General features: G+C 40.5%; 1 protein-coding gene and 1 pseudogene across 1 annotated transcript in view; both read right to left on the minus strand.

Annotated features, from left to right (window-relative positions):
- The window catches only part of vps13b (vacuolar protein sorting 13 homolog B), a 378,602-nt gene that overhangs the window by 271,951 nt on the left and 83,323 nt on the right, over positions 1 to 23,328 (minus strand). Inside the window, 1 exon segment of the mRNA XM_088999785.1 lies at positions 20,506 to 20,690. Within this exon segment, the coding sequence (XP_088855911.1) occupies positions 20,506 to 20,690 (185 nt within the window).
- Positions 23,149 to 23,266, minus strand: LOC148896146 (5S ribosomal RNA; annotated as a pseudogene).

Here is a 23,328-nt window from a genome sequence, read left to right on the forward strand (position 1 = left end):
ATATACAAATATAAAAGTTCAGCGATCATCATTATTGTACATAAAGATGGTGTACATTATATAGTAAAGATCGATTGTTATTAGTCAATTCAGCAGTTTATATTGATTTTATCGTAAATATAAGAGGATATTCCAAATAGCTTTCATAAGGTTGAAGATTATAGCTTGCTTTCATTATTTACAATTTGCAAGATTGAGACAACTTTTCTTGTTTTATGGTCTTCATTATTTCTTACGGATTGTTTTGACCCAATGACGGATATTAAACACATGTAAGACTTTGCTGTGAGCAGCTGTGCTCAGACAAACAAACACCCATAAAAACTTAAAGAATATTGTAGAAAATCCCCCTGCGATCTCCATGAAAAATTAAAATAGAAGCATTAATTTTAAGGAGCTTGTTCACTCCCCAAACCAGCAATCCCCCTTATATGACAGCAAGAAAAGGAAAGCGTGAACGAATCTCAAGATTTGGATTTGAGTGAGGTCTACTTGGCCAATGGAAAAGCCGTTGGACATTCAGTGGTGTGCCGTAACGAATCAGTTCAAGATCACCTACAGGGATCAACCACTCACGAGAAGACTTCTGCTTTCCCAAGCAGCTCCATTTTTATCCATTGGGTTTTCCCTCACCAGTGTTGTCGCCACGTTGAGAATAGAATGTGCTGTATTTTGAATAAAGCTATGCCAAAGCTGGACCATTCCCAGGCAACACCAACATTCTACATGAATCTCACTGATCATGTCTCAAGAGGGCAAACTGTGGAAGCATTCTTGAAAAATGACAGCTGGCTTTCAGGACCAAGCTTTCTGATCACAAGATCGCTTTCAGATCACAAGATCAATGGCCTAAAAATTCAGATCCTGGCCTGCTGGATGGTGATGACCCGGTGGTCTAAAGAGTGACGCAAATGCATCTTTTCCAGCTACAAGGGCCCCAAGATTCTAAGGAACAATGGATGAACGAGGCAAGATGTAACCTAGGTCCCAAAGCTGATAGACACGCAAAAAGATCTGACAGAAAATAAAATCACAAAACTAATCACATTAGGTGAAAACGGCAAGATGGTTTTCGTACAAGAAAAGGTACAGCAAAGCATTTCACTTGTGATGATTTGACCGAAATGGTGACATAGCTCTGCTTGTAGAACAACAAAGGCTAAAGAAAAGTAGACCAGTTGACTCCAGTAATCTACGATGGTATTCACCGCCTTCAGAAACACACTTGTTTCTCGCTCAGTGACAGAGGGGCATAGGTGAGAGGGTAGGAAGCTCGGCCATTTGGGAAAGGCTCAGAGTAGAGCCACTATACCTCGGTCGTGAGAAGAACCCGATGAGGATGCCTCCTGGAGGCTTTCCCGATGAGGTGTTCCAAGTACATCCTACCAGGAAGAGAGCCTAAGGACAAGCCACGATAACACTCTGGACTCCAGATAGATAGAAACTAAGTCACTCCAGAGTCTCTGGAGTGACTTAGTATCTATCCTGTCTGACCTGGGCTTGCATCAGGTGGCTGGTGACTGGAAAGAGGGTGAATGGATAAACAATAATATGAGTATGATAAAGAAAAAAAAACATTACTGACGTGAAAATTATTCCTCATCACACAAGCCTTTACTGATGGGGATCAAAACATTTATTGGCCTGATGATGTTTAACTTGCTTGTAAGTGCTTGCGACCATATGTTGACTGCACATTATTTTCACACATTGAAGTACAGACTTTGTGCACAAAGTCCCCCAAACAAACAATGAAGAATGCTGCTGCAAAGGGCTGGCAGAACATTTGAAGGAAAGAAATATGTTTGATGGGTTCCAGATTTAATGCAGTCATTAGCCACGTTTACACTGCCGTTTAAGTTCAGGAATGTCACGCCGCTGTTAAGCAGAGCTATTACCTCTGCGCGGAGAACGAAAGGTAAGTCAGATCAGCTGCTACTAAGGTTTTAACATGACAAACCAACAACCATCATTTAATTTGATATATTATATCTCGTGTCTGTTTACCCAGCATGGTTCCAAAACAGAAATAATAATGAATATATATTTGCTACATATTATTCCTAGTTATTCTTTGTTATTATGTTTTATTAATCTTAAGAAATATGGTTACCAGCTGGACTACACGGAATAGATGGATTACATCAGGGTTAGCTATTATTTTTCCAAAAAGGTACACATGGAAAACTGGAATGGCGGTCGAGGGCAACCCCAACATACTCATTGCATACATCTGGGACGTGGATCTGGAGTGTTAGGGAATATGAATATTAAATAGAAATTATAAGCACTTTGAAAAAAGAAAAAAATGTTGTTGAAGTGTCCGCTCATGAGCAGTCCCAAATCATTATCAGAGGAGATATTCCCTCACTTTCCATTGTGCAGGAAATACAAAATCTGAGAAGGGCCATTGGCTTTTTCACTTTTTGAAACAAGGTGGATAGAATGGTAAGAAAAGTTACTAACCACAGCGACAAACACCAAAAAAATTGTTGCTCGAAAAGCACTGCTTTTCAAAATAAAATCACCTCATATTTCGTTTTATTAGCTACCCAGATGGAAAAATTGACAAGGGCAACTACACCATGTGGTCCCGAGCGAAGAATACAAATGATAATGCACTTTTAATATGGTTATGAATGGTTCAACAACAAGTAGTGGCAGAAACAACGTAATTAAATGCATCTTCTTTGACCACACCGAAGGAAATGCTCACAATACCAATGCAAATTAATTAGTTGAAAATATCCCTATTTAAAACAAAAAATATATAAAACAGAAAAATTGAATGCAGTTACAAAATGAATTGAAATGGTCAATAAGGTATTTTCACATTCCTTCATAAATAAAACAATAGATAAAACTCCATTTCAGGATAATGTGGAATATTGACTATCAAGTCTACTATTGAAATGAACAAATACATCAGTTCAATGTGAACCTGTGGACTTGCGTGTATAGTCACTCCAAGTCTCTGTTGCACAGTTGTTACTTTCCCAATTAAATGCTTGCAAATTGCAGACATTAACCATGATTGATCTTTTTGAGTTTGATTCCTCAAACTCAAAATGTTGCACGATGTAACGCAACTCATCTATTGCTGGCAATATCTCTGCTCCTCATATTATTTTGTCAGTTAGTGACAATTAAATATGATCAATGTTATTTCTATGTTGCACTGGAGTTTCAAACAAATGTTCAAAGGAAAAGGAGCTGGATGGCTAGAGCCCTCAAGATAACTTAAACACTTTTGTTCCAGGCCACCATTTGAGGGAAAATAGGAGGATTCATTCATCACATGCACATTCTTCCAAGAAGCTAAAAGTGTCAGAGGGAGTAATGGTCATTCTTGCATTCTCATTTTTGATAGGGACTCACTGATGAAAATAACCCTCTCTTATTTGATTCTCTTCAAGCATTCTTTGGATTTTAACTTGGGGTTCTTTTCTTATGCAATCAGTAAATGCCAGTCAACAAATATCATAAAATACCACATTTGGAAGGTGTTGTTTCACACTACTTTTGCAAGTCGGTTATGATGCCTAATGTATTTCATGTTTAAAAGATCAAACTAGCTTGCTCGTGGTGAGCAATAACCTACTCTTTTACTGAAATGTGCGAATCAGGCACACATGGGTTTTGGCATTCGATATGTAATAATGTATGTTTTAAAAATAATTAGCTGATTGTTTAATAATCACAAATAAGTGAGACTGACAAAAGTAATAGCTGTACACTTGTGCAGGCTTAGACTAAAAATTACCAACAAGTGAACTAAGTTCCAAAGGAACGACCCAGGTAGACACATTTAACATTTAACTAAAGGAATTACAGGCAATTTGCTCAATTCCTAACCGCTGACTTCCCTCCTTGCCCTCTCAACAAATTACACAACGACCTCTTCCTTCACTGTATGAGAGGCCCTCTGTATTACCATGTGGAAGATGGGGATGTTAAGAACACTCATTACGTCTCCACTTGATGCATGGGGTGCAACAAAACTGTAGTTCCTTGCCGAACTTAACAGCTTCCCCTGTCTGTCGCAAGTCACGTCACGCTTGAAAGGCATTGAAAATACCGTCATGCTTTTAAATATAAAAAGAATGGACGTTATAAAGTGACTGAGGAATCAAAAAGCAACATAGTTATATAACACGATAAAATACAAGTGTTTAAAAGTCAGCAGACAAGATCAGTTTTGTTTCTGCCTATCGTGACCTTTGTTTTAAATCGTATTTAAAAAAATAGCCATGACACGCATGTCATTACATGCTGAGATAATTGATGGAGAGTGCAACCATTCAAAATTATTCGAAATCATAAATCATTAAGGGAGGTTTGACTTGATAAGGCATTTCGTGACATATTCGAGTTGCATTCATTGACAGTAATTGATGTTTGAAACGCATCAATATCACAGCAATCGAGAAATAGAGAGGTACTGTATTAATATGCCTCCATGCCTACGACCGCATGTCGATGCCCCAAAGGGCAGAGTGCACCTGCTGGGGCGGTAGTAGTTGCACTGGGGGGAACTGTTCATAATGTTTTGTCCAGCTGTTAAGACTATAAAAAGTGGGGTACCCATGAAGAAAAAAAAAAGACATGGGTTTGTTGCCGTGAACTGTGGTATTTCGTTTGGTAGACGTGTGCAATGCATTAGTGTGTGTATTACAACCACACATGTACGTTTTTCTGTGTGACCGAGAGAATTGAATGTGTGGGGTGCTGTTATTTGTCAAATGAGGGCAGGTGCAAGGAGTACATAAACACAAAGTGAGGGGCCAGAGGCTACGGCACACCATCAAACTCACACCATGGGAGCAAATACGGGCAGCTGGATTTGTCATCCTGAAACTGAGCAGCAAGTCCAGAAAAACGAAAAGTGAAAGGACACAAATAGTGTATTTTCACATAAGCAAATAGAGCTAGTGCCAGCATAGCTTGGGAAAGAGGGAGGTAGGAATAAGGTTTGTTTGGGGCGTGGATGTACTACGTATGGTTGTAGGTATGTGTGAACGTGTGAAGGAAAAGATGATGAGAATGTGTTAGTATTGGTGGTGGCAGATGTGGGGGGTCTCATTTTCATTATTTCCATCCCCCCCAGGTGCTGCATACTTTGCAGTCGGCTCACTAAAGCAGTGACACATGTTCCTGGCTTTTACAGACCACGATTCCCTCTGCCACCGAATTACCTCAATTAAGGCTTCTTGCGGAAGCCATTTGGTCAAAACTAATGGGTCTTGGCACTGTGCTTGGAAGACAGTGAAAGTGGGGCCATGGGAATCAGGAATAAAAAGATACAGCGCAGCAGTGACAGGAGCAGGGAGACAAGATGTGTGAAGAGTGGGAAAGTCATTAGCAGGGATTTACAGTATTCCTGCATTGGCAGTAGTCGGCAGACAATTAGTTGATCTGCAAAAGCTAACTCAGCATGTTGGTCCAACTTCAGTTTGGTTGACGTCCAAAATGTAATTTGTCATTGACATATATTTCAAATGATGATTCCAAACTAACTTCTGTTTATTATTATTTCAATTTTCCTTGACCGGAGCATTGGCAAACTCAACCTTTCTACACCATTTGAGCTATTCAAACTTGGGTAATGCTGGACTTTTTACTTTTTTCCTCTCCCAATTTGATTTCTCAAGTTTGAAAATAAGGCGGTGGGCAGTGCATTTGCAAAATGGGCCTTCAGCGCGGACTCAAATGTACTTAGTAATATTGCCATCACTATGTAAAACAAGATATAATAACACACTATATACGGTATCAGGGAAAGGAAACTCCGGTTCCCGGAGAGCCATATTCTGCCTGTTTTAAATCCCAACACACCTTCCAACATCACATACAACTCCAAAACTCTATTGCAACATAGCAGTTCAAAATCAATATTTATCTCATAACTTTTAACTAATTCACTGCTAGATGTGCCAAAATATGTCCACTCCAGTGCCAGGGTTTTTGTCATTGTCAATCGAATCCCAGGACTTTGTGTTTTAGGACTACAGAAACATTCAATACAGTGTTAGAAATCTTAGACTATCTTCTTACATCAGAAAAAAAAACTTATTTCCTAAATGATATGCATCTGGAGTTATATGAGCTTGAAATGAATGTGACTGTCCAAAATACAATGCAATACATACTGTACATATGGGCTTTGAGTATATAGCTGAAACTGGAACAAAGCGCTAACATGGGAAAAAAAGGGAAATGCTGCCCCTTGTGGGAGGGAAACACATTGTCGGAGGCCTAGCCAGCACTTTATCGGCATCCAAGCAAGAAAACACAAAACCGAACTAATTCCGGAAAGGCGCTCTACGTCATATTTTCAATTCCCGAATAAATTAGTGAATGAGTGATCATTTTGTTCACTCATTCACTAATTTATTCGGGAATTGAAAATATGGCGTTTGGTTAAAAAGAAACAAGTAAAGAGGTGAATGAATGAACATAATAGACTGTTAGAAATAAATGAATATAATCTAATCAAAGTTTTAAATGATGGTCAGTGTTTCTGATATTGTGTGGGCCACAAGGCCTTGGAGGCCCTGACTGTGCACCATTGGGAAGACAGTCCGAGTGTGTTGGAGTGGGTGAAACTGCAGTTGCTTCATGAAAAGTTGAACAGTGATGTTGTTTTAAGCATGAACAAATGTTCTTCATTTTGCTTTGATCTGTTAAAAACTAACAGTGCGGGGCTTTTAATGATTATTGGAAAATACAGCTCAAAACTTCTGTTTTGAATTTATTTCGCTGTTTCATATACTAACTCTAGACAGAAGTGAATGACGAAGAAAAAAAAGAACAGAGATGCAGGAGGACAAAAGCAAAAGACGACAGACTGTGTCTGGACCGACTTAAAACATTATCACGATGTGCCAGGAAAGGAACAAGGCCGTATGTGGCCCATTGAAGTTTGCACTGACAAGAGCCGTCTCAAGTTCCATCCAAGATTTATTTATCGGTTCTCTAATGCTGACACAACGTGTTTTTAATATCAGAAATAAGGTTGTGTGTGGATGAAAAGAGCCCTCTTTCTTCCGTACTTCCTCTTTATTTCTTGCTACCATTTAAAGCACACGAGGTGACAGGCAAACATTCCACTCAATCTAACAATGTACCCCTTCAAAGAAAGTGTCTTGCGTGAGGAAGGGAGACCATACTGGAAACAGACTTTTTCTTTCTTTTTCGCTTTTACATTATTTCACAATTTGTGCTGCAACTCATCTTACTTTTGTTGAGCAGCAATGAATACTGTAACTATTATAACTTATGACATAAAAATAGTCATGTGTATAGTTTTGATGATCTTTTGGGATATTAAGAATATGTGGGAAACATTGGAGTAGGAAGAATGTTGCAGTCAAACCCAGCCAAGGGGGAAGCTGGAAAATTGAACGGGTGCAACCTCCAAAGCTGATGGTGTGAGCAGGATATTAGCTGCAGCACTGGAGGTGCACGGGAGCAATATCAATGAGCAAGGTGAGAAGCACTGCGGGAATACAGACTGGTAAAGTTTTCGGACCAGTCACATTTATTTGTGCAGCTTCAACTAGATAATAAATACCAGGTGGTAGCAACTTGGATCCAGTTTTATGCATGTCGAATAATTAAACTGATGAAGATGTGGTCTTATAGTGGGATAGGTCCATGTAAGTCTTGAGAAAGGACCTTCTTAAAAGTAATATATGTTTTTCATTCCAACATTTGGGCACTTGCCATTTTTGGACAATGTATAAGTAAGAAAACATCAAACATGATTTGTGGAGGCACTTTCGAACAAAACTTCCCTAACTTCATCAGCATTAGAACCCCTCACCACCATCTCACCCCCCCCCCCCCCCCTATACCCTCGAGTCTAGACCTTTCAATTGAGTCAGTTTGAATTTGGTGTTTTGTTTTTATTTTTTCTGCGAGGGGAAGTGTTAGAAATCGGAATGCTTTTGGACTGAACGACAGGTCAAAGAATGCATTCAAGCCCCCTAGAAGGGTCTGAAAACAGTGATTCAGGTAAATGCGCTAAAACCAAAATTGTCCTTTTTCCAATGCTAAAATGCAGCCTCTATATAATTTGTATCCATAGTTATTCAAAATTACAAATTAATTTTATCAGTATTTTTTATAATTACTGTTAACTATTTTAATTGCTTTCCTGTATCATGACTTTAAGACAGTTGTGAGTTGTGCTGTCGGTGTGACGGAGGAATTCAAGGTGGAGGTGGGACTCCACCAGGGGTCAGCACTGAGCCCCTTCTTATTCGCTATGGTGATGGGCAGGCTGACAGACAATGTTAGACAAGAATCTCCTTGGACCATGATGTTTGCAGATGACATTGTGATCTATAGCGAGAACAGGGAACAGGTGGCGGAGAAACTAGAGATGTGGAGATATGTCCTGGAAAGGAGAGGAATGAAGATCAGTTGCAGCAATTCGGAATATATGTGTGTGAATGAGAAGGATCCAAGTGCTCCAAGAGTGATGCTACAGGGAGATAAAGAAGGTGGATGATTTTAAGTACTTGGGGTCAACTGTCCAGAGCAATGGAGAGTGTGGAAAAGAGGTGAAGAAGCGTGTCCAGGCAGGCTGGAGCGGCTGGAGAAAAATGTCAGGTGGGATGTGTTATAGAAGGGTTTCAGCTAGGATGAAAGGAAAAGTGTATAAAACGGTGGTGAGACCAGCCATGATGTTTGGACTGGAGACGGTGCCACTGAAGAAAAGACAGGAAGCAGAGCTGGAGGTAGCAGAGCTGAAGATGTTGACGTTTTCTTTGGGAGTGACCAGGTTGGATAGGATCAGGAATGAGTACATTAGAGGGACAACTCATATTAGAGGCTTTGGAGAGAAAGTCAGAGAGGCCAGACTGAGATGGTTTGGACATGTCCAGAGAAGAGAGAGTGACTATATCGAGAGAAGGATGCTGAGCCTTGAACTGCCAGGCAGGAGACCGAGAGGATGACCGAAGAGGAAGTTTATGGATGTCAAAGAGGACATGAAGGTTGCTGGTGTGAGAGAAGAGGATGCACAAAACCGGGTTAGATGGAGGACACTGATTCGCTGTGGCGAACCCTGAAGGGAAAAGCCGAAAGGGAAAGAAGAAGAAGATTTTAATTGCATTTCTGTGTTGTTTTAATGTCGTTTTATGCTTTCTTAGCAGAGACTCCCAGTGAGTCACCACAAACTACACCACCATTTGAAATTACTCGTTACTGTTTGCACATCTTCAAATGTGAAGAGCTCACTCAATATCAAAGTGTGCTCTGGAGAAGAATTTATCTGTGTATCTATAAATGAAATGTATTATTATTACTATTATTATTGTTATTATTATTATTATTTCCGGGTAGAGTGAACGCTGGCGCAAATGGCAGCCGCTGCTCACCCGCACAAAAAAAATCCCATGGCTGTAAAGTGTCCTTGAGAGTTTGGAAAGGCGCTTAGATGTAAATGTATTATTATTATTATTATTATTATCAGTTATTTATTTACACCCATTTTTGTGACGAAGCCGAGTCGGCATAGGAGGTAAACAAATTGTCAGATGGGTTGGCAATCGACCTATACGACATTCAATGATTTTATGTCCAGCCTTCAATCACTATTACCCCATAAACTATCATTATTCTGCTTTTTCATCTCACCCTTCACATCGATGAAAAGGTTTCTTCAGCCGTCATCTGTACTTCTTTGAAGGTGTCGGACGTTCCACTTCTGATCCAAGAAACTTCGTCAGCAAACTAGTCTTTCTTTCTTCTAACCACCCTTTACAACACAAACTGTGGGTACCCTCAGTGGTCATTTAACAAATGTCAGAAAGAAAGAATAGGGAATGAAACCAAAAATTCTGAAGATACAAAAAGGAGAGGAGTACCAGTACCTTACGTTGCATGAGTTTCTGAAAAACTACAAAGAGTCCTTTGGCAAAACAAAATTCCTACTTATTTCAAACCGATAAACACTTTAAGGCAAAAATTAGTGCATCCAAAAGATAGGCTGCCAAATGAAAAACAAAGTAATGTAGTTTATTCCATACATTGTAAGAATGAAAATTGTAAAGAGCAGTACATTGGGGAGACTCAACAAATTCTCAAAAAAAAAGACTTTATCAACATCGCACGGATAATACTAGTTGGCCTCAATCGGCAGTACATATGCACCTAAAAGCTAGCAACCACTCATTTGACGACAATGAGGTTAAAATATTCGTGAAAGAACATAGATGGTTTGAAAGGGGAGTCAAAGAAGTGATTTTCATAAAACAACTAAATCCTTCATTAAACCGGTTTGGTGGGGTGAGGTTCAACTTGGATCGTTCATACAATAGCCTGCTTAGGCAACATAGGATTAGTAATACTGATGAGGTGATACCGGTCGAAGTGGGGCAATCAGGCCAGTCGTTAGTCAGAACAATAGGAACTATCAGTGCAGCTGCAGGGAGTAGTCCTCTGCTCCCCCCAACCTGAGAGCAGGGTCCTATCATAGCAGAGTCCGGCACTGCCATGTCTGGACAGTAGGGAAATATATATAGGGCCTAAACTACCAGTAAGACTTTAGTATGCTGACAAAGTTTCTTGGATAAGAAGCAAAACGTCCGACACCTTCAAAGAAGTACAGATGACGGATGAAGAAACCTTTTCATCGATGGACCACTCCGGTACGACTGAGAGCTTACACAGACTCACCCTTCACATGTAATCTGTATTTCGAAAGTTATGTCACACCTATCGCGTATTCAAGTGAAATATAATCCCTCCCATTTTAAAGTATCTGCATCTGAATCTCTGTATTGGAGAAATAGAGTTCTCTGGCTTGCACACTTGAAACATATCTGGTGCCGGTCGTCTGTGACCTTAAGTTCTATCGTGAATGTTTGCATAAAAAGTAAGCAATGAAAGAGAAGAAAAAGAGCATTGAATAAGACAACTGTTAGCTGGCTCGTGTGGTAACTGACCACTGCTAGATGGCCACTATTTATGCTACTGTGCACCACCGTGCCTCATAAATAAATGACAGATTTGCCTGTGCATGTGAACCAACAGGACACATGCAAACGAAACTTCAAAACAGAACCGGTCAAACTGTTAAAAAAGGTGTTCCTTTGTGTGCGTGTGCGTGTGTGTGTGTGTGTGTGTGTGTGTGTGTGTGTGTGTGTGTGTGTGTGTGTGTGTGTGTGTGTGTGTGTGTGTGTGTGTCAACTCACAGCAATGAGCAAGGTGACTGCTGTGGAAGGGTGCAAACTGATGGGGAAAAAAGAACATTTCCCATGGTATTCAAAGTTCAGATAAAACATCAAAGAAAAATGTCATAGGTCACACACATGAAATATCATTTTTTTACCAGAGACGAATTACTTTGTTCATTACCATAGATGGTATTGTAATGGTGGCGCTAACTACTTTTCCCTTTTTAGTGCACACTGAAATAAAGGAAAAAACGCTTGAAGGCTTCAAGTGTGACAATAACAATAAGAAACATATTGTGTTTTTATCAGTGGAGTATCACTAAGATCATAGACTGACTTCATAAATGTAATTAAAAGCTGTCCCAAGCATTGAAATACAGCAGCGTAAGTATGAAATTATAAACACCAAGTCTAACTTCACGACCCATCAAGAGCTTTTTATGTTTTATTTGAAGGCTTACATCTTTGAAGGTCCTCACGCACACGTATTTATGGCTTTGGATTGTGTACAGTAGTACAGACAAATGAACATTTCAGACACATCGGCTGACTGAAATTTTGCATTGGTCACACAGTGCTTGGAAAATCAGATGACACGGTATGTAGAACACTGTGATACCGTTCACTGAAATAAATGGGGACGACCGCAGTGCTTGGGACTTTGCTGTGGTCAGAGTGAGGTTAACTGTGGCTGTATGCCACAACAGGCAAAAATTACAGGCTACCTTTTGCTCGTGCGACCGTAGAAGCTGCTACTATAAACCACATAAGGATCTTGAAAGTATAAAAGAATACATAAGGAGTTCGACTGACAATCACGTCTTTTGGGCTCAGAAAGTATCTGTGTAACATCAGATTGAACAATGAATGGAAAACCCAAATAAAGGTTTAGATAAGATCAGAAAAGATTGTAAGAAAATGTCAGCAAAGTCTGTCAATAGTTCAAAATACTGTAAGTGCAGAATTTAATTGTGTTCAATGAAAAAAATGCTTCTACTCTGAGTACAAAAGCTACACGGTAACATGAAGTTTTCTCAAAGGTACACCTTACAGTTCAATTTTTTTGTGGAGCTAACCAAACACAATGCAAGTGACTCCACCTCTCTCCTAATTCAAGCCTGTCGCCATGTGAATCAAACCTCTTAAAAATGGAAGACACTGATTTGCTGTGATGACCTCTGAAGGGAAATGCCGAAAGGAAAAGAAGAAGAGTGTCTGTTTTTGTGTGCCCTGCAATTGGCTGTCAACCAGTTTGGAGCGCCTCCCTCCTACTGCCCAAAGAGGACTGGGATTGACTCCAGCACGCCTGTGATCCTCTTGAGGATAAAGCAGTTCACATAATGGATGGCTGGAAAAATTGTACTAATTTTGTCAGATTCATTTCGGTGATTACTCTGGGGTATTCTTTCTTTAACAAAAGGTTTACCACTGTAAAGTGTCCTTGAGAGTTTTGAAAGGCGATTATAAATTCAATGTATTATTATTATTATTAGTAGTAGTAATTTCATCTGTGCTGTATGTCATGCATATTAGCATATTTGACAATAAAGCTGACTTTGACTTTGATTATTATTATTATTATTATTATTATTATTATTATGAAGGTGTGTATTTCAAGACTATGTTTATATGGCATATGTATCCCTACAACTACCGCTATTTAGTAATAAAATCTTGACACCACTACACCGGTACATTTCACCACGAATAAAATCAGTTGCACTCACACATCACAAGTGGACATCACCGTTGTGCGACCAATCCACTATTTTAAATTTTCTGATTGTATTCAATAATTGATCAGTTATCAAGACAAGATGGAAGTGACTGAGCATACCACTTAAAATTGCTGCCACTGTGAATAATCGCGGGAAAAAAAGTTTTGTGGCCTTCATTAAACCGGTTTGGTGGGGTGAGGTTCAACTTGGATCGTTCATACAATAGCCTGCTTAGGCAACATAGGATTAGTAATACTGATGAGGTGATACCGGTCGAAGTGGGGCAATCAGGCCAGTCGTTAGTCAGAACAATAGGAACTATCAGTGCAGCTGCAGGGAGTAGTCCTCTGCTCCCCCCAACCTGAGAGCAGGGTCCTATCATAGCAGAGTCCGGCACTGCCATGTCTGGACAGTAGGGAAATATATATAGGGCCTAAACTACCAGTAAGACTTTAGTATGCTGACAAAGTTTCTTGGATAAGAAGCAAAACGTCCGACACCTTCAAAGAAGTACAGATGACGGATGAAGAAACCTTTTCATCGATGGACCACTCCGGTACGACTGAGAGCTTACACAGACTCACCCTTCACATGTAATCTGTATTTCGAAAGTTATGTCACACCTATCGCGTATTCAAGTGAAATATAATCCCTCCCATTTTAAAGTATCTGCATCTGAATCTCTGTATTGGAGAAATAGAGTTCTCTGGCTTGCACACTTGAAACATATCTGGTGCCGGTCGTCTGTGACCTTAAGTTCTATCGTGAATGTTTGCATAAAAAGTAAGCAATGAAAGAGAAGAAAAAGAGCATTGAATAAGACAACTGTTAGCTGGCTCGTGTGGTAACTGACCACTGCTAGATGGCCACTATTTATGCTACTGTGCACCACCGTGCCTCATAAATAAATGACAGATTTGCCTGTGCATGTGAACCAACAGGACACATGCAAACGAAACTTCAAAACAGAACCGGTCAAACTGTTAAAAAAGGTGTTCCTTTGTGTGCGTGTGCGTGTGTGTGTGTGTGTGTGTGTGTGTGTGTGTGTGTGTGTGTGTGTGTGTGTGTGTGTGTGTGTGTGTGTGTGTGTGTCAACTCACAGCAATGAGCAAGGTGACTGCTGTGGAAGGGTGCAAACTGATGGGGAAAAAAGAACATTTCCCATGGTATTCAAAGTTCAGATAAAACATCAAAGAAAAATGTCATAGGTCACACACATGAAATATCATTTTTTTACCAGAGACGAATTACTTTGTTCATTACCATAGATGGTATTGTAATGGTGGCGCTAACTACTTTTCCCTTTTTAGTGCACACTGAAATAAAGGAAAAAACGCTTGAAGGCTTCAAGTGTGACAATAACAATAAGAAACATATTGTGTTTTTATCAGTGGAGTATCACTAAGATCATAGACTGACTTCATAAATGTAATTAAAAGCTGTCCCAAGCATTGAAATACAGCAGCGTAAGTATGAAATTATAAACACCAAGTCTAACTTCACGACCCATCAAGAGCTTTTTATGTTTTATTTGAAGGCTTACATCTTTGAAGGTCCTCACGCACACGTATTTATGGCTTTGGATTGTGTACAGTAGTACAGACAAATGAACATTTCAGACACATCGGCTGACTGAAATTTTGCATTGGTCACACAGTGCTTGGAAAATCAGATGACACGGTATGTAGAACACTGTGATACCGTTCACTGAAATAAATGGGGACGACCGCAGTGCTTGGGACTTTGCTGTGGTCAGAGTGAGGTTAACTGTGGCTGTATGCCACAACAGGCAAAAATTACAGGCTACCTTTTGCTCGTGCGACCGTAGAAGCTGCTACTATAAACCACATAAGGATCTTGAAAGTATAAAAGAATACATAAGGAGTTCGACTGACAATCACGTCTTTTGGGCTCAGAAAGTATCTGTGTAACATCAGATTGAACAATGAATGGAAAACCCAAATAAAGGTTTAGATAAGATCAGAAAAGATTGTAAGAAAATGTCAGCAAAGTCTGTCAATAGTTCAAAATACTGTAAGTGCAGAATTTAATTGTGTTCAATGAAAAAAATGCTTCTACTCTGAGTACAAAAGCTACACGGTAACATGAAGTTTTCTCAAAGGTACACCTTACAGTTCAATTTTTTTGTGGAGCTAACCAAACACAATGCAAGTGACTCCACCTCTCTCCTAATTCAAGCCTGTCGCCATGTGAATCAAACCTCTTAAAAATGGAAGACACTGATTTGCTGTGATGACCTCTGAAGGGAAATGCCGAAAGGAAAAGAAGAAGAGTGTCTGTTTTTGTGTGCCCTGCAATTGGCTGTCAACCAGTTTGGAGCGCCTCCCTCCTACTGCCCAAAGAGGACTGGGATTGACTCCAGCACGCCTGTGATCCTCTTGAGGATAAAGCAGTTCACATAATGGATGGCTGGAAAAATTGTACTAATTTTGTCAGATTCATTTCGGTGATTACTCTGGGGTATTCTTTCTTTAACAAAAGGTTTACCACTGTAAAGTGTCCTTGAGAGTTTTGAAAGGCGATTATAAATTCAATGTATTATTATTATTATTAGTAGTAGTAATTTCATCTGTGCTGTATGTCATGCATATTAGCATATTTGACAATAAAGCTGACTTTGACTTTGATTATTATTATTATTATTATTATTTGTGCTCCAGTCATTTGCTGTGATTTCAAATGTCGAACAGCTTTTTTTAATCTAAGGCCAAATTTTCGTCATGGAAACTTTACCTGCCTGTCAGTATGCTGCGATTAAAATTGAAGGTTTTGAGAAGCTTTTTCTTTTTTTTCCTTTGGAGAAGAAATGAAATATCATACCAATGCAGCTCTCCCACAAGGACACTGACCAGATGTGTTATCAGCGAGACTCAATATGAAACACCTTTGACTATTGAGAAACTCCAACATCAAAAGATAGTGGGAAGAAATTACTTTAAAAACAAGTCAAAGAGAACAGCTTTTGCTAATTCAGAGTGCCTCTTTATGTATTTTCCAGTGTGTGTCAGTCTACGCCACGTGTGTCAAACTCCTGGGCCAGATGTAATTGTATACCCTGACGGAAGTGGCCGAGGAAACATTTGATACAATTGTGTGGAAGTGACCCACACCACAAGCGTAAACAAGCCCATACACGTTGGGTGACTTCACTCAGTGTTACTTACTTTGAATTTCACGCTACCATGCTTGTGGTTCTCTTTGGTCACAAGAGACCAGACTGTCAATAAGTGCACTCACGTTGAAGCTCAGGGCGCTACGTTCGCCACTACCACCAAAAGTGGTTATCACTTTAACCGCACACAAAGCCATTTTAACTATTACACCAGGTCTGCATAAAATAACCCAGAAATGAAGTATGATAATAAGCTGCAAAGCAAGCTGGGAAATTTCACCTCAGATTCATTCAGGCCACAATATATTTGCAACATGTTCAGAGTTACAAGTTACACACATTTGACAGAAGCGGAATATATTGTTCCGATTTTGGGGGTAACGCATCGCGGCTGTTAAAATGGAAGGTAAGGATTGTTTTCTACAAATAATCAACTTAAGCAGTTTGAACATTAAATATCACATCTTTGTGGTGTATAGTTTGAACATCTGCAAGTCATTGTAATCTGTTTTTATGTAGTACTTTAAACACTATGTCCTAACGTCTTAGGAATGGGGTTCGTCTTTTTACGCTCTTTGAGTCACCATTAAAACGCTGCCCCAAAGCTCTGCTCCTGTGTCGTCATTTAACCAGCCTTGAAACGATCTATAAACTTACAAATAAGGGGTGCACACTGTAAACATCCAAATCACACCAGATTTGCAAGTGTTATTATCATATTTCGACACCTTCGCATTTTAACTCGGCTATTTACTTTGGCTTTACTTTAGGCTTTATGGGCAATTTAATTTCATTGCGGAGCTGTCTGCCCTACACATTTACTACTGTAGTTTCCTGGTCTCAAAATGCTCTTTCCTGATCCAATAGAATGTTTTTTTTAATAGAGCGATTACAGTATGTAGCAGGTGAATGTCACGTTGGCTTTAGCACGAGACCATGCCATACTTATTTCACAGGTTTTGTGAATATCAGTGAAGCATGTTGTCTCTGTGATAACATGCGGGGGTATGTTACGAACCTTGCATTTTGGGGCGGATTAAAACAGTAATTAAATGGGGGCGTCACTGAGCAGTCAGTTGAGAAGGATCTAACGCACCTGGAGCTTTGTAAACCTCATTGATGAGGCATTCGCTGAGCGGCGAGGGTGCACCATTCAGCATGCCATGTGTCCAGCTCTGCCAAATTGCTTGGAGCAGATACGTCTGGGCTCTTGTGGCCTGTACAGTGAAATGAGGAAGCTCCAAAATACACTCGGTGGTGGGGACCGAAGATCTTGTACTCCTGCAAGTTAATGAAAATAAACAAAGATGATTAGGTGAAGGATAGTATAACTTATGGAAAGGTACTTACACAGAATAATCTTGGACGGTTGGATACTGAATAATAAAAAAAAACAAAAAACAGTGAGAAGTTCTGCTTAACTTGAAATCACATTCTGATTGAAAAGATGACGTACAGTAAAGTCTCGTTATATCGATATTCAAGGGAGTCGGAAAAAATAATAATAATAATAATAATACATTTAATTTACAAGCGCCTTTCTGAACACTCAAGGACACTTTACAACAAAGACAACACACAAAACAGTAAAATCATGCATAAAGCAATAAATAATAAAACAGCATAATAAATTAGACCATGTAAGCAAGTTTAAAGAGGTGGGTTTTCAGGTGAGATTTGAAAGTAGGAAGGGAGTCAATGTTGCGGATGTTGGGTGGAAGTGAGTTCCAGAGTTTAGGAGCGGAGCGGCTGAAAGCTCTGCACCCCATCGTTGTGAGACGGGCAGAGGGCGTGTAGAGGTGGAGGGAGGAAGAGGATCTGAGGGTCCGAGTAGGAACGGAGATTTGAATTAGGTCAGACAGATAGGGAGGGGCAAGGTTATGGATGGCTTTAAATGTAAACAGAAGTATCTTGAATTCAATACGGAGTTTAACAGGGAGCCAGTGGAGCTGTTGGAGGACAGGAGTGATGTGGTGAAATGAGGGGGTTTTTGTGATGATCCGGGCTGAGGAATTTTGGACTAGTTGGAGTTTATGGAGACATTTTTGATTGACCCCGAAAAGAAGTGAATTACAATAATCGATACGGGAGGTGACGAGACTGTGGACGAGGATAGCAGTGGTGTGAGGGGTGAGAGAGGGACGGAGACGATTGATATTGCGGAGGTGAAAATATGCAGACCGGGTTATGTTATTTATGTGGGAGTGAAAAGATAGTGTGCTATCAAGGATGACACCCAGGCTCTTAACCTGAAGGGTGGGGGACACGGTAGAATTGTCAATGGTGAGAGAGAAACTGTTTGCTTTGTGAAGGGTGGATTTTGTACCGACAAGGAGAAGTTCAGTTTTTTCGCTGTTTAGTTTGAGAAAGTTATGAGAAAACCAGGATTTGATTTCTGAGAGGCAAAGTGTAAGGGATGCAGGTGGAAGAGAGGCGTCGGGTTTACTGGAGAGGTAGAGCTGGGTGTCATCCGCGAAGCAGTGAAAATGAATTCCAAATTTGCGGAAGATATCACCAAGGGGAAGAAGGTATATAATAAAGAGAAGGGGCCCCAGGACAGAACCTTGGGGCACACCAGAAGACACAGGGGAGGACCGTGAAGTGAATGAGGTAATTTGGATAAACTGTGAGCGGCCAGTGAGGTAGGAGTGAAACCAACTGAGTGGGGTGTGTGTCACGCCTAGAGTGGAGAGTCGGTTGAGCAGGATGGGGTGAGAAATTGTGTCAAAGGCCGCAGATGAATATTCTTCTCAGAAAATACATCTGTCAATGCACATTTTTAACAATAATTCAGACTAAGTCAAAATACATTCTGTTATGCTAATGAAGAAGAGACAAAAACATGGTTAATTAAAAACTCAGCTAAAATATATAGACCCTTTCATTGACCAGCAAAGACAAGATGAAATTCATATGATTCCTTCCAAAATGACTGGCGAAGAAGACGATACCAAAGCATATGAATAGAATGACTTTGTGAACTGTTTCATTCCTTTCGCAGTTCGGTTGAGCTCAGCTGCAAGTGTGTGCCGCAGGAGGAACTCAGCCAGCGAGCTTTGGTGGGCATTTATATCTGTATGCTTTGTAACAATCTGGCAATAGGTGGAATTTATGTGAAGCTGCTTCATGGTGCAAAAGTGATTGGTTGCTGCTGCACATATGACACTGCCTAATCAGATAAAAAAGCATATGCAGTAGTCTTTATGTTCATCTGGTAACATAGGTAGGTTGGGTGAGAAAAATAAGCACCGAGCAACAACGTATGCTACTCCTTTGAAAACCAGACCAATATCCTTGTATCGATCGCTTCTGAGGGGGCATCCATAAGTCACGAATGTTTGTGATGTGCACTTGGTCCAAAATAACAAATCACTGAAGAAAAAAAAATGCAAAAAGCTACTCAACTTCAAACATTCAGAAGCAGTTTCAAACATTTACTTAACACGTCACCATTGAAATGACCATTACTGAACACTGTCGTGCCTCCAAAGCCCTTAGTGCAAGCTCCACCACCACGTTTTTGTCTAACCTGCAACCAAACGTCCAGATGTTAAAATGTTTCTCATTGTAACTATTCAAACCCTGTTCCAAGAGAAGGCAGATAGAGAGAGAGAGAGTATAGGAATATTTGACTTCACTCTGCGGGAGAGCAGTTTCATACATTTTGGCAGCCACACAACAGTAAAAAGGTAGCATTGCTGGCTTGGCAGCCAAACATTGACGGCTTACCAAACAGCACAATCCTAATGAGTTGGAAAACCCCGAATTCCCCAGAGAACTATCCAGATGTGACCAACATGAAAAGCGCTACTGTTCTAATTTGTCTAACAAAAAAGCAAAATGTTGAAAATGAACAAACAAACAAACAAAAAAATGCAACAAACAAAAAGCAGACAATTTGAAGCATATCGAAATTTAAGTTTGTTTAACATTTTCTCAACAAGCACTTCCAACACATAGCCCCCTCCCAAATCAAGACAAGCCTATACATATTAATGTGACTGAAATAGTGAGTGTTTTCATTTAAGCATTTTACACAATGACCATGTAAAGGAAAAATGTTTAACGCTTCCGTGGTCATGATTCATGATGGAATTCCAAAATATCACCCAACTCGGCTATTTACTTTGGCTTTACTTTAGGCTTTATGGGCAATTTAATTTCATTGCGGAGCTGTCTGCCCTACACATTTACTACTGTAGTTTCCTGGTCTCAAAATGCTCTTTCCTGATCCAATAGAATGTTTTTTTTAATAGAGCGATTACAGTATGTAGCAGGTGAATGTCACGTTGGCTTTAGCACGAGACCATGCCATACTTATTTCACAGGTTTTGTGAATATCAGTGAAGCATGTTGTCTCTGTGATAACATGCGGGGGTATGTTACGAACCTTGCATTTTGGGGCGGATTAAAACAGTAATTAAATGGGGGCGTCACTGAGCAGTCAGTTGAGAAGGATCTAACGCACCTGGAGCTTTGTAAACCTCATTGATGAGGCATTCGCTGAGCGGCGAGGGTGCACCATTCAGCATGCCATGTGTCCAGCTCTGCCAAATTGCTTGGAGCAGATACGTCTGGGCTCTTGTGGCCTGTACAGTGAAATGAGGAAGCTCCAAAATACACTCGGTGGTGGGGACCGAAGATCTTGTACTCCTGCAAGTTAATGAAAATAAACAAAGATGATTAGGTGAAGGATAGTATAACTTATGGAAAGGTACTTACACAGAATAATCTTGGACGGTTGGATACTGAATAATAAAAAAAAACAAAAAACAGTGAGAAGTTCTGCTTAACTTGAAATCACATTCTGATTGAAAAGATGACGTACAGTAAAGTCTCGTTATATCGATATTCAAGGGAGTCGGAAAAAATATCGATATAACCGGGACTATCGATATATCCGACCCTGTTTGCATGTAATTTTCTCCGTGCGTGCATAGAAATAGTATCGATATAACCGGGACTATCGATATATCCGATATCGATATAACGAGACTTTACTGTAGCATGTATATTATGAGAGACTACACAGGGAGATATGGCGTCCAACGTCAAATGTAGGTGCCAGCGAAGCTTCTTTAGCTATTTGGCTGCTTTGTCACCAAACCCCCTCTGAGCTTGGTCCAGCCTGAAATGATGATAAATGCGAAAGGATGTCCGACCTAGAAACCTAACGGAAAAGAATCTCGTCAAAGTTAAGATTCCATCTGTCAAATGAGGGAGAGGTCTATGTTGATGCACGCGTGTGAAAGACAAGCTTGAGGATTCACGGAGGATGAGGTAACGGCAGTTAGATTAGTGTCCTTCAACTTTATGTCCACCAGACTTTCACGGGACTATGAACATTTTCATCTTCCGACACAGATATGAAAACACACAAATACGCACAAACAACACACTTCCACATAAGACCGCCCGCTTGCGTCCTGGTCCACATATACCTTCAATGCATGCCTTTCAAATTGACCAGTCAGCTACTTAAAGTATTTCTGAGGTGAGAAATGATTTCAAGTCCTAAATAAAGTTCATTATGTGGTTCATTTCTGTACGGCTCCAAGGTTGATTCAGGCAATAAATACCATTTGTGTCCTGAAGGCTCTTGTTTACATGACTACAAAGATAAAAATAGGGAAAAAAACCTTTTTTTCTAAAGATGGCTAGGAGATAAAATAACATTACAGTTAATTTAACCACACGTTCCCATTTAAAGTGTGTGGTATGTCCCAGGGTTCTCCCCTACTAAGCAGCTCTGCAATCGTTTAACTTCTCTACTTCTCTCTTGCTCTCCTTTCAGGTTCTCCACAGCTTTCCCTTTATTCTGCTCCTGGGTGGTTCGCAAGGGTGACACGACCTGCTAGCAATACACAGACGGGTGCGGAGAGCTAAACCGCATGCTGCCTTTGGGGGGCAACTAAAAGTCGTAGAGGCATTTTGATAGAAAGAACATAAAAGCGAAGAGAAAATATGCCAGGGTCAACAGGTTTCACTTGATAGCATGCATATTTTTAATCCACAGCTACAGATGGTGCATTTGACGTCCATGCTTCTCAACTATTAAAATCACTACTGTTACATTCTATACAGCTTGACATCAAACGGAGTTTCATGTGTTTGTGCAAGCCAGTGTGCATATGTACACAGGGTTACATTTTGCTGATGTGCAAAAGAAAGTGAAGGGAACCATGCAACAATAATGTGCCCCACGTGCAGAGCAAATGTGTCTGCAAAGCCACTTCAATAGGCAGATTGGCAAAGGATAAAGGTTTGTTGGCTCATTCAAGTGTGATTCCAAGGGAGTTGTCATGCGCATGCAGTCCTCTAAATCCTTAAATATGCACCTGCTTTTATTATATTATTCTCAACTCATAGTAAAAAGCAATGTGGATGGACTTAAATCAAATGCAGAAAGTCTCATTAGGGTCAAGATGTTAGATGTGAGGACAGCGAGACACTTCAGATTGCAGCTCACAATTTAACGTAGTGACCACCATTCTGTCAGCAACCAAAAGAGCCTGAAAATAATTCATGTTTCCAAAGAGAAGCCCAAACAAAAGCCATGCACAACCACATGAACGGGGTTGGGATGTATGATACTGATACCAGTATGAGTACTCAACTCGAGTAGTTATCGATACTGATACCAGTAATATTGAGTAATATTTGGCACATCAAATGTTCCCCAAAACAATGACAGAAAAGATTGTTTAAAAGAAAGACCCATACATGTATCGTCGGCCTCCATCGGTCATGGCTGACCATGGATGACTGTCCCGGTGGACAGTGTGCCTGGGCGGTGTATTATGGAGAGCAGGGTGTCGCCGATGCAGCTCGCTCCCCCTCTCCACCACGCTGACTGGACCAAAGGAACAGCTGAGCTGATACAATTTTGGAGTCAGTATGGTCGCAGGAGCTGCCGGAAAGGTAGCGGAGTTCGCCACCAGACGGCCTTAGGTGCGCCATTACCGGATTGATTTCGGGTTGACTCCCATAGGATAGGAGCTGCGGGAAAGGTGGCGGATCTCGCCACCAGACCGCCTTAGAAGCTCCGGAGACTCGTGGATGGCGGGGTCGTCTTTATACCCGTGTAGGTCTATAGGACCTACCGACTGCCAATGTACAGCACCTGGTATTCCCAGGCGGTCTCCCATCCAAGTACTAACCAGGCCCGACCCTGATTAGCTTCTGAGATCAGACAAGATCGGGCGTTATCAGGCTAGTATGGCTGTCATACATGTATATGCTCATACATACTCTTCTACAGTAACAAATGGTCATATCGATGACAATGATG

The sequence above is a fragment of the Hippocampus bargibanti genome, linkage group LG06, assembly GCF_051943395.1.
Source record: "Hippocampus bargibanti isolate YZ-2025 linkage group LG06, ASM5194339v1, whole genome shotgun sequence".
NCBI lineage: Eukaryota > Metazoa > Chordata > Actinopteri > Syngnathiformes > Syngnathidae > Hippocampus > Hippocampus bargibanti.